Source organism: Agelaius tricolor, unplaced genomic scaffold, assembly GCF_023055355.1.
Source record: "Agelaius tricolor isolate 1412-34295 unplaced genomic scaffold, bAgeTri1.0.p SCAF_1, whole genome shotgun sequence".
Classification (NCBI taxonomy): domain Eukaryota; kingdom Metazoa; phylum Chordata; class Aves; order Passeriformes; family Icteridae; genus Agelaius; species Agelaius tricolor.
In genome coordinates, this window is record NW_027269261.1 from 113,408,689 (window position 1) to 113,420,967 (window position 12,279).

A 12,279-nucleotide genomic window follows, 5' to 3' on the forward strand; every position below is an offset into this window, starting at 1 on the left:
TGCAGGAGCTGCAGGAGCAGCTGGCACAAAGCTCCCCAGCAGGAGCCCCCTCATCCCTGTGAGCAGGAAGCTTTTGCCAGGGAAAAGTCAGGGGAAAGCTGGATGTGGAGCAGAACAGGGTGGGAGTGAGAGCAGCACAACCTGCCTTTGGTGGGGGACATCATCTCCCTTTGCTGGGGACATCATCTCCCTTTGCTTGGGGACATCATCTCCCTTTCCTGGAGGACATCATCTCCCTTTCCTGGGGGACATCATCTCCCTTTCCTGGAGGACATCATCTGCCTTTGCTGAGGGACATCATCTCCCTTTGCCTGCTGTGCCCAAAGAACTGTCACACCCCAGTGTCACAGGGAGCAGAGTGTGGCAGCCATCACCACCACCTGAGCATCATCCTGGCCTTGTCTCTGGCTCATGGATGGAGTGAAAGCCTCTTGGATTTGTTTTCCAGGCTCTGTCCACCCTAGGAAACCACAGGCCTTAAAACCATTCCAGGACCATTATCAGCACAGGAAAAGCTGAAGAGCTGGGTTAAGAAATGTGGCAAATGGGGTTTCCTCACAGGGATCAGGTTCCCCACCTCATTAATGTGTGTTTCTCCAAGAAGCAGAGCTGCAAAGCCACAGGAAGGGACGTGCCAGCCCTGACTGTGCCCCTGGCTGCTCCCTGGGCAGATCCTGGCCGTGGAGAGGAGCAGTTTGTGGGGAGGGACATGCCAGCCCTGACTGTGCCCCTGGCTGCTCCCCAAGCAGATCCTGGCCGTGGGGAGGAGCAGTTTGTGGGGAGGGACATGCCAGCTCTGACTGTGCCCCTGGCTGCTCCCTGAGCAGATCCTGGCTGTGGAGAGGAGCAGTTTGTGGGGAGGGCTCACCTGAAGCCGAACATGATCTCGTCGTGGCGCAGGTGGGCGTCGTCGTCGATGGACAGGATGGCCTCGGTCTCGATCTCATCCCAGGGCAGGAAGCGGTTGTTGAGGCTGTTCTTCTCCGTGCGCACCACCTGCGGTGACATCGGGGACATCAGGGACATTTATGGGGCTGCAGGGCACAAGGTGGAGGTCTGGGGCTGGGGCTGTGGTGGCCCTGAACACCTTCAGGTGGCAGTGACACTTATGGGGCTGCAGAGCCCAGGGTGGGGCGCTGGAGCTGGGGCTGTGCCAGTTGTGGTGGCCCTGATGACTGCAGGTGGCAGTGACATTTATGGGGTGCAGAGCCCAGGGTGAGGGGCTGGGGCTGTGCCAGCTGTGGTGGCCCTGATGACTGCAGGTGGCAGTGACATTTATGCGGTGCAGAGCCCAGGGTTTGGGGCTGGGGCTGTGCCGGCTGTGGTGGCCTGTGGGAACCCAGGACATTCCTCTGGCTGCCCTGGAGGACTCGAGACCCTGGCAGGGGGCTCAGAGACCTTGGCACGGAGTCACAAACACCTGTGCCTTGGATTTTAGCCCTTGGAAACAATTACCAACTTCGTATGAAGATGTACAAGCCACACGAGTTTGAATAGAATGTTAGTGAATTTATCACAGGGTGAAAATGTAGAATTTTGAGTTTTTAGAATGGGGGTTCAGAGGCCAAGATGGAGGGACTTGGGCATGCTCTGTCCTTCTTCTTTGTCCTTCTTAGCCTCCATCTTCTGGGTGATGTTGGCACTTTTGGATTGGTTTAGAGTGGAGACAAACTGTCTAGCATAAGTGATAGGTATTGGAAAATTATTGTAAATAATGTACACATGGTTTTTAGTATGAAAAGATAACAGCACCCTGAGGTGGTCAGTGTGCCACTGTCTGACCTGCTGAACGGACCTCAGCAGGCCAGAGAAAGAATTTTATAGACAACAGCAAATAAACAACCTTGAAAACCAGAACAGAAGAATCCTGACTTCAGCTGCCAGGCTGGGAAAAGAGACTCTGACACATCTCGGGCTCATCCTGACCACAGAGACTCCGAGAGTGGCCCTGACAGCTGCGGGTGGCAGTGGCATCAGGGACATTTATGGGGCTGCAGGGCACAAGGTGGGGGTTTGGGGCTGGGCTGTGCCAGCTGTGGTGGCCCTGACACCTGCAGGTGGCAGTGACATTTATGGGGCTGCAGGACACAAGGTGAGTCTCGGGTTTTGTGTTACTGAAATGGCTCCCGAGGTATTAAAGAGTCTTTTTTCCCAGCCCTGCGACCGAAGAAGAAGTCGAGATTCCTCAGCTCTGGTTTTCAAGGTTGTTTATTTTCTCTTATCTATTACATTTTCTCTTATCTAATACATCTATTACATTCTTTCTCTGATCTGCTGAGATCTGTCCAGTGCCCGCCCTCAGGGTGGTGTTATCTTTTTCAACTAAAAACTAGGTGTACTTTATTTACAATAATTTTCCAGTACCTATCACCTGTGTCAGACAGTGAGCTTCTACTCTAAACCAATCCAAAAGTGCCACCATCACAGCAGAAAATGGAGGACAAGAAGAAGGAGAAGAAGGACAGGACATGCCCAGATTCCTCCATCTTGGCCTCTTGAACCCCCATTCTAAAAACCCCAAAATTCTACATTTTCACCCCATGAAAAATTCACTATCATTCTACTCAAACTCTTGTGGCTTGTAACTCTTCACACAAAGTTTGTTTCCATGGGCTAAAATCCAAGGCATAGGTGTTTGTGACTCCGTGCCAAGGTCTCTGAGCCAATGGGGTCTAACAGCTTTTTGAGGGGAGCTTCTTGTGTCTCCCTAAACCAGGGAATGTCCCCCAGGATCTCCACAGTGGCCCTGGGATGGGGAGTGCTCCGAAGCCACAAAGTGTTGGCTCAGCCCAGCAGCAGCTCCAGCAATTCCCCCACCTCAGCCACACACCTGGAAAATCCTCCTGAATTTCTCCCTCTTGCAAGAATCATGGGATAGAATCATGGGGCTGGAAGGAGCACACCAGGATCACCCAGTCCAGTCCCTGCACAGACACCCCAACCATCCCACCCTGTGCACCCCTGAGGGCATTGTCCAAATGCTCCTGGCAGCCTTGGGAATGTCACCAAGCCCTGGGGAGCTGTTCCAGTGCCTGACACCCTCTAGGGAAGCACCTTTTCCTGATACCCAGCCTAACTCTCCCCTGGCACAGTTTCACATCATCCCTGACAGCCCCATCCACCCTGCATCCTTTCCCCTGCTCTTACACTTTCAGCTGATCCAAAGCCACTCTGTCCATCCCACATTTCCCACCCCATTCAATCCCTCCAGTCCTTTCCCTGCCTCTGCTCTGAACAATCTTAATTTAAAAAATTAAGCCCAGCCTGGTGAAAAGACCAAAGCATCACAGCAAGAGAACTCCATTAAATAAGATTACATCTGATCCCACAAAAAAGCCCACGCTGAACCCATTAACAGTGGAAATATTTGTATCAGGATCTGCGTGACAGCTGGGATGGTTAAATTCCCATGGAAAGCCAGTCTTGGAGCTTTCATCTGCTGACAGCTCCAGGGGGGATGGAAAACTCAGCAGAAACACGTTGAATATTGCACTGAAGAGCCATCAAAAGCACCAACAATTTACTGCAAGTGAGCAAACTGGGCAGCTCTGGGCTATGGAAAAGCAGGGCCAGAGCTGAGCCAGCAGCATTCCCACCCCAGGAGCTCTGTGGTTTCATCAGGACATGGAAAAAGCAGGGACAACATTGGTACAGGAACTCCTGATCCTGCTCCTTCCCAAGGTGGAGAAGCATCACAAAACTCAGCTCAGTGTCTGGCTTGGCTGAAGGGTTATCCAGAGCCAGCAGATGCTCCCAGGGGTTCCTTCTCTGCCTGGGAACTGCTGGAAAAGAGGATGCAGGAATCAGGGTGGGAATGGGGTGGAGGGAAGCAGGAGGAGACAACTCCACACTCTGTGTCCAGCTCTGGGAAGGAGCTGGATCTGCTGGAGTCCAGCCTGGAGAAGGGAAGGCTCCAGGGAGAGCTCAGAGCCCAAAGGGGCTCCAGGAGAGCTGGAGAGTGTCACCATCCTATTTTCTGGAAAAATCTCTTTGCCAAGCATCCGTCTCCTGGGAAGCTGAGAGGCCTCAGAGAAAAAGGAAAACAATAACGATCTGATTTGTTTCTCCTGTGTTTTGCTGCTTTGGAATGTGTTTGGAGATTGTTTATCCAACAGGTTATTGTTTCATTGGTTTCATGTGAATTGTTTTGACTTTTGGCCAATCATGGCCAAGCTGTGTTGAGGCTCTGGAAAGAGTCACCAGTTTTCTTTATTGTGTTTTTATTATCTTTTAGCCTTCTGTCTGCATCCTTGCTGTATTCTTTGTATAGTTTAGTATAGTATTCTTTAATACAATATAGTATTCTTTAATATAATATAGTATAAAATAATAAATTAGCCTTCTAAGAACATGGAGTCAGATTCATCATTCCTTCCTTTATCTGGGAACCCTGCAAATACAAGAGGAGAGGGACTGGGGACAAGGGATGGAGGGACAGGACACAGGGAATGGCTTCCACTGCCAGAGGGCAGGGATGGATGGGATATTGGGAAGGAATTGTTCCCTGGGAGGGTGGGGAGGCCCTGGAATAGAATTCCCAGAGCAGCTGTGGCTGCCCCTGGATCCCTGGCAGTGTCCAAGGCCAGGCTGGACAGGGCTTGGATCAACCTGGGATGGTGGGAGGTGTCCCTGGCCATGGCAGGGGTGGGACTGGATGAGCTTTAAGGTTCCTTCCCACCCAAACCATTCTGGAACCCTCAAAGTCACCCACATGAACCCCCTGTGAGCTCCAGGGCAGAGGGGCTGGCTCTGGGTGAGCTCTGCCAGGAGCTCCCAGCCAGAGTGGCAGAATCCACCTCTCCTCTCAAACACCAGCCCTGCTCCTTGGGAATTGTCTCCCTTCAGCTCCCACCCCTGCCCTGGTGGGTCTCACCCCCAGAAGAGCCCAGAGATGCCATCACAAACCCTCTCTCTGTCCTTTTTCAGACTCTGAGGTCTCAATCTCTCTCCCAGCACTGCTTCTCCTGCCCTTCCAGCATTTTAATGACCAATTTTGCCACAACTTTGCTCCTTCATGGTCTGGAGCCAAGAGCTTTGTCGAACCCCAAGGAAAGATGTTCCCTCAGCCCTGGCTGCAGCACAGGGAGTCAGCAGTTCTCCTTCCCAAGGGGATTCAAGCAGTGAGGAGGACACAAAATCAGCCAGAGAATCCCAAGAGAGACCCCAGCCCATCACCAGCCCCCGCCTCCCCTCACAGCAAGAGCTCCAAACTCAGAGCAGAGCACCAGTGCTGGGTCTGCACCAAATTCCAACTCCTCCAGACCCCAGACTCTGCCTTATTTTGGTTATTTTGGACTTTTGTTTGGGACTAATTCTCTTTAAAATGCTTTGCCATCAGCTAAAAGGCCCAGAGCTCAAACACATGAATCTCCTGAGCACTTTGCAAAGTTTGGAGACACCTAAAATGCCTCTAAGCACCCAAGAGACCACATCAGAAGCTTCTACTCCTTTTAGAAGGAGAAGAAAATCAGTTAGAAAATCAGTTCCAGGTGATTCAGTTCCACAACCTGGGATTTGTTTGATTAGAGGAGCACAAAACCCCACAAATCCATCACATCCATTTCCTGCCATTATTTTGTTGTTCACAGACACGCTGGACAAATGAATCTTAAAAAAAAAAACTGAGAGAAAACTAAACCAGAGCATAAATCCAGAGTCTGCCCAGCAATAATGTCCTTTTACCAATACTTTAAAATACATTTTTATCCATAAACACCAAAAAAAGCAGCAAAATCAATACCTTCCAGCAATCTCCTTGCTGGTGAGGCTTCATGCTTAAGCTTTAAATTAAGTGTCACATATCATTTGATGGTGAAAACATGAGGAATGCCTGTGCCCTTGGAGAAGTTCTGACAGCTCAGCTCAGTGAACTGGATTGATTCCTGGGCAAAGAGCAAACTCTGCAAGAACCTGGGTGCCTCATTGCTCATGTCAGGTCTCTGTCAGGGGAAAAAAGCCTGGAGGGTGCCCTTAGGAGAGCTGGGAATGAGCCCTCGGGAGAAGGAACCAAATTTCCATCTTTGCCAAAGGTGAGAGATTCTACCCCAATGGGCTGGGGGAAAAAGCAGGGTGGGGTGGGGACACCACGAGCTCCCTTTGCTTCTCTGAAGAACAGGACTTGGATCCTCTCCGTGCAGAAAGGGTTAACTCATCTCCTGGATCAGAAAGGGTTAACTCATCTCCTGGATCAGAAAGGGTTAACTCATCTCCTGGATCAGGACACTTGTTGGTTTTCCCAGCTTTTACAGAGATGGGGCAGCTGAGAGGCTTTTTAAACAATTTTATTCCATTTTCAGTCTTGTAGAAGGGTGAGACATAAGAGATGTAAAACTCAACACCACTGCAGCAGAAGCCACCCTATTTCCTGGTTACAATACCTTAGAAATGTTTCCCAGCTTTTGCCACACAATGCTGCTAACACTTCTAACACCAATCACCTTTATTTTTACCCCACAATGCATCTTGCACAGTTCTAATTCACTAAAATATCTGGTCTTTTTGCAAGGCCATATTTTGAAACTTGTTGAAACTTGTTCCTGGTTCAATCTCTCTCTCAACAATTTTATCTCTATTCCATGGCCTTGCTAAGGCAGCTCACCTCATCTCAGACTTTGCATCCAGATGTACAAAACTGTGTGAGCCTTCTGTCAGGTTTTGGGAATTATTTATAAATCCATTTCTCACAGTGGGTGATCAGTCTGAGCAGCCCAGGCTTGGAACTTGGCTCCAGAGGTGCCACCATTGCTGATCTTCATCCCACCCACATCCTCCTTCCCAGCTGAGCTGGGTCCCTTCCCACCCTCCTTCCTCTCTGCCAAGGCTTCTCCAGCTCTCCTATGTGCACATGTGGGGAAGAAATCAATTAAAAATCGGCCAATTGAGGCTTAAGAGAGGTCAGGGAGGGCTCTGTTGGAGGACTTTGGGAGGTGGCAAATCTGGGAAAAGGGAACAATGAGTCCCAAGTATCCCTGAAGCCACCCTGTCACATACATTTCTTTTCAACTCCTGAATTTTTTAATTTTCATCCTTTATTTCCAACAACTGAATTTGGCCAAATCCGGACATGTTTTTATTAAGAAAGTTGCCTGGATTGGCAGTTGAGACCCAGAGACTGAGATCCACCAGAGTCCCTTCCCTCTACACATCAGGCCCAAGTGCTGGGGTTATTGACAACACTCCCTGGAAGGAGGGAAGGGCGTGCAGATCCATAAACTGAATAAATCACATCCTTTATTCCCACTCCTGCTCCTCTGCAGCTGAGGTGTGAGATCAGCCTGGCACTTTCTGCTCTGCAAATGCAACCAGAGATGGGCAGGAGGAAGACAAAAACTCTGCCTGGTGCCACCAAACAGCATCTCCTGGAAGCTGGGTCATGTTTTGGAAGTGAAGCTCTCAGAACGAGTTTGCACTGAGCCAAGCAACAAACGTGGGGTGTCAGACAGGGACAAAGCCTCAGGCTGGGTAAAGAGCAGGAATTTCCTCATGGAAAGGGTGGTTGGGCATTGGAAGGGGCTGCCCAGGGAGGTTTGGAGTCCCCATTCCTGGAGGTGTCCCAGAAGGGCTGGATGTGGCACTCAGTGACAAGGTGGGGATTGGGCACAGCCTGCACTTGATGGCCCTGAAGGGTTTTTGCAGCCTGAATGATTCTGTGATTCTCTCAACATCCTGGCTCCAGCAGGAATTCTGGCACTGGGCAAGGCTCCATATGGAAACTACACCCCTGAGGTTCCCTTTGCTTTGATCCTGGTGTCTCTGAGCTCTGTCTCGTTCCGTGGAAGGAGAGAAGAGGCTGAGTCCAGGCACGCTGGCTCCATGACAAGCAGCCAAGCTCTCTGCCAGGGCAGGTGCCAAGGAGCAGCCAAAGGAGCTCTGTCATCACCAGAGGTGCCACCCAAGATCTCTGCAGCCCATTCCCAGTGAGATGACATTGGAGTCAATCCCGTGAGCCTGACCACGGCCACATTTTAAACTCCATTTTCTCAGTGTTTTATCACTACCTGCTCTGGGCAAGCTGAGCTGCTCCACAAAAGCTGGCAGGGATCACTGTGGCTCTCAGCCCAGACCTCAAATCTGCTTGGCTGCCCCTACCAAGGACAACCATGGTGATGTTCATTGAAGGTTTCCAAGTGCAGCCTCACACCCAGCGGCGCTGATGTCCCGCCCTGCCCAGGCAGAACCTTCTCCCTCCTGCCAACCTCAACTCCCACCATGAGAAAGCCCTCAGAGGACAGAAATTCATCCAGCTCCTGCTGGCCAGCATCCTGCTTTCCAAAGCCAGCAGCACAGATCCAGGCCTTTGGCTCAGCCAGGAGTTCTTCATTTCATGAGAAAGAAAATAATCTGGCCTCGCTCGATACGATGTGAGGCTCATGGGCAGGGAGGAGATGGGATGCCAGCATGGCATTTCCACCAGAGCCAAGCCCCTGGAATGATGCCTTTCCTCCCCAAAACCACGCTCTTTTTTCCAAGACAGACCCAAAAACTCGAGGAAATGAGTCTGGCACAACACGGGGCTCCAGGGCGTTGGTGGCAGCTCTGGATGAGCTGCAAATCCAGCAGGAATTGCTGCCCTGCACTTTGACACTGTGTGAGCAGGGTGTCAAAGCTCCTTCCAGACACACTGCCAGATCTGACTGAGCAGGCTGGCATTTTGTTAAAAAAAAAAAAAAAAAAATAGATGTTCTTTTGTGTTTGTGATAATGAATGTTTAAAAAACTTGGAATGTGGAGGTGAAATCGCAGATGCACAAAAAGCAGCTCTGAGGTGTTAGGACAAAGATATTTGGGTGTTACCCTGGGGTTAACACGCTCAGATCCTGATAAATCAATAAATGGGAATGGCTGGGACCTCAGCTCCTAAAGGCACATCCAGATCCATCCTGAGGGAGATCCTGGATCCTCCTGCATCCAGGCAAAGCCACAGGGGATGTGCTCCTCTCGGGACTGGTCTGTCCCCACCAACCACCCTCACCATTCCCAGCTTTGTTCCAGGACTGGATGAGTCCCAGGACGTGCTTGGATGGAGCTGTGGTGTCCAAGGGGGACATCAGTCCTCACCCATCCCATAGAAATCCTCTGGATTTTCAAAAAAATCCATTTATCTGAGCATCCAGCCCAGTCCTGACACTCTTAGCAGGATGTTTCCTCAGTCATGCATTGCCTGAGGAGCTGTCCCTGGTTTTTACAGTGGTTTCCCCTGGCAATTCTTCACCTTCTTGTTTTCCCTTTAATCCTGCCTTGTAAAGATGGATTGGGAAGTTACTGTTATCCCTTTCTCCTGTATTAATTATTCCCTGCTCCTTCCTCTTCACCTTGAAACAGCCACAGCCCCTCCTTTATGCCCTGAACCCCCAGCTTTGCTACCTCTGACTTGCAGCATTTTCCAACTCTGAATTAAAAGGATTTATAGACTATTTTAAGACTCATCTCCAGAGGTATCAGAAGGGTATTTAGCTCCAAAGCCATCCGAAGGCAGCGCAGGCTGAATGTAAATTGGCAAAACAGAGGCATTTTAAAACTACGTGTAATTAAATAATGCAACATAAAACCCAGCATAAATTATCCCCTGCTGAGAACAAAACCACACAGGAAGATACCATGGAAAGGCTTTTTTTATGATGCTGTGTCCATGCACAGAAAATGTGCAAACACTTGGTCTCCCTTTAAACTCCTCAGCTGAGATCAGTGGGTCGCTCATCTCTGAGAGGAGAAAACAGCTTGAGATCCAAATAAAACTGATTATTTGTTCATTTTCATACAGGAGCAGCTGTGCATCTTCCCAGAGAAAGGAAAGGAGAAGGATGCTCCTTTTAACATAAAAGGGATGCAGATTCTGATTTTTATTCTCTGTATGTTGCTGTTAGTGGCTGTGCAATTAGAGATGCACATGGAGCTGGCTGTCCAATTAGATTTATTTTACAATTAATTGTAATTATTTGGCTCAAAGAAGGTCCCTGGGATAACACGCTGTCATGTTCCAATACTTCCACTGCTGCAGCTCATTCCCTTCTCAACTTCCCAAAATTCCTGTGTGTGCTTTTCATGAAAGCTCACAGGGAAAAACTGCAGAGTGCAAAGCTCATGATCCAACTTCCACTGGCAGGTCTGGGACCAGGAGCCAGATTTATGAGCTGCTGTTTGCTGGGAAGCCAAAAAAAAGTCATTTCAAGAAGAAAGAGCTCACTCTTTTGAGAGTTTTGATACTGATAACACAAATTTTTAGTTTTTTTTTGCAGTGGAATGGGCAATTCCCAAAGGTGTCCTCATGGAATCACAGAATCATTAAGGCTGGAGAGATCAAAGGGGATCAAACCATTAATCCATGATCCACACCCAGCACATCCACATGTTCTAAAACCACCTCAGGGATGGGGACTCCAGCCCTGCCCTGGGCACTTCCAGTGCCTGTCCACCCTTTCCATGGAGAAATCCCTCCTGGTCTCCAACCTGAGCCTCCCCTGGCACAGCTTGAGGCAATTCCCTCTTATCCCGTCCCTGTTCCCTGGGAGCAGAGCCCAAACCCCCCTGGCTGTCCCCTCCTGTCAGGAGCTGTGCAGAGCCACAAGGGCCCCCTGAGCCTCCTTTTCTGCAGGCTGAGCCCCTTCCCCAGCTCCCTCAGCCCCTCCTGGTGTTCCAGCCCCTTCCCCAGCCCCATTCCCTTCCCTGGACGTGCTCCAGCCCCTCAGGGTCTCTCTTGCCACAAGGGTCCCCAAACTGAGCCTGGCACTGGAGGTGCCCCAGCGTGTGCCACGTGTGATGTCCTGACAGATGTCACTGTTCTTTCTCAATTCTCTCTCAAGCTGCAGCTGGATCAACCTGGCTGTTTTCACCTGGCAAATCCTGTCTTGGTATTCAAGGCCTGAAAATTCCACTGGAATTCTGCCCAGTCCCAGATGCCAGAGCTGGAACACCCCAGGGTGACAATGGATGGCAGCAGGGGTGTCCCCAGCAGGGATTCAGCACCACCAGGACATCTGCACACTGTTATTTGTCAATTCTGAGCTTCATCCTCTGTGCCTCTTCTTCCTCTCCAAGTACCCCTTGGCTGCTTTAGTGGCAATTTTAACAGCAGAGAGGTTCTGATGTTCTGATGAAATGGGGACACCTTCCTCACACTGCCTGTACCAAACCCACTCTGCTAATATCAAATAAAATACAGAGATGCCATTTGGGACCAATGCTGAGAAAGAGAGCACACAAAAAGAGGGCAGGCAGCAGCTCCTAACTCCATCCAAAAGGTGCAGTGATCCTTCCTGGAGCTCAGGGATGAAGGATTCAAATCACTTGTGGGCAGCAAAAACTTCCCAGCCTGGCAAACACCAACAGCTCAGGAATGATGCGTGCAGCCAGTGAGCCTGGGGACAGGTCCCACCCTCCTGTCTGACATGACTCAGAGCCCTGGGACTCAGCAGGAGCTTGGCTGGGCCAGCTGCAGATCCCTGGAGCAGAGAGAGCCTGAGGAGCACAGCAGCTTGTTCTGAACTGGCTCCCATCTCCTGGATCTGTTTTGGGAATCACAGGGAAGCTGCCACTGCACCAGGCAGGGCAGAGCTGCACAAGGAACTGACTGGGGAAGCCTGGCCTTATTTTGGCAAAAATCTTCATTTTCCCTGCCTGCCTCACTGTCCCAGTGGAGCACCCAGAGCTGTGTCAGGCCAGGTAGGAGCTCCTTGTTATCCTTGGAAGGGCCAAAGGAGAGCCTGGAACAGCCACACAAGAGCCCAAGAACCATTCACAGGCTGCAGCTCCCCAAAACCAGATTTCAACAAAGCATCAAAACCCCCAAACTTCCAAAGTTTGAAAGCCCAGATCTCCCTCAGTTAATTCCTGCACTTCTGATTTCCCTGGAAAAGGCACATTGCCAGTCCCCTGATCCCTGCTGAGAAGTCTGGCAGCAAACAGACGGGGAGCTTGGGGTGGATTTGAGAGGGGCTGTCACATCTCATCTGTGAGACAGGAGATGGAAAAGTCAGGAGGGGGATCAGGAGCACCCCTGAGGCCTCCTCCCCTTGCCAGGACATCAGAGCCGTGCAGCACCAGGCCGTGGCATGGGAGGAAATCCAACAACTTCCATGCTGGAGCCACGGAAATGCACAGCAGAGAGGCAGAGAGGAGCAGCAGAGTGCTGGAAATCCAAGGGCTGTGGTCCCAGGGGATTATTGGAAATACCTCCTTTCTGCTCACCAAGTGAGGCAGAGCTTATCTCTCCACACTTTGCTCTTTGGCTGACAGCCCGGCCGCTTTAATTACCAGAGGCTTTCGTCAGTGCAAATCCTCTGTA

The 12,279-nt window shown here is 50.5% G+C and overlaps 1 protein-coding gene across 12 annotated transcripts in view; it reads right to left on the reverse strand.

The window, feature by feature from the left end:
* Positions 1-12,279, reverse strand: part of EXTL3 (exostosin like glycosyltransferase 3) — a 148,901-nt gene that overhangs the window by 7,054 nt on the left and 129,568 nt on the right. For all 12 annotated transcript variants that reach the window (XM_071447874.1, XM_071447845.1, XM_071447883.1 and 9 more), the window contains one exon: positions 869-996. In XM_071447874.1, coding sequence (XP_071303975.1) covers positions 869-996 — 128 coding nt within the window. The remainder of the gene's footprint in view (positions 1-868; positions 997-12,279) is intronic.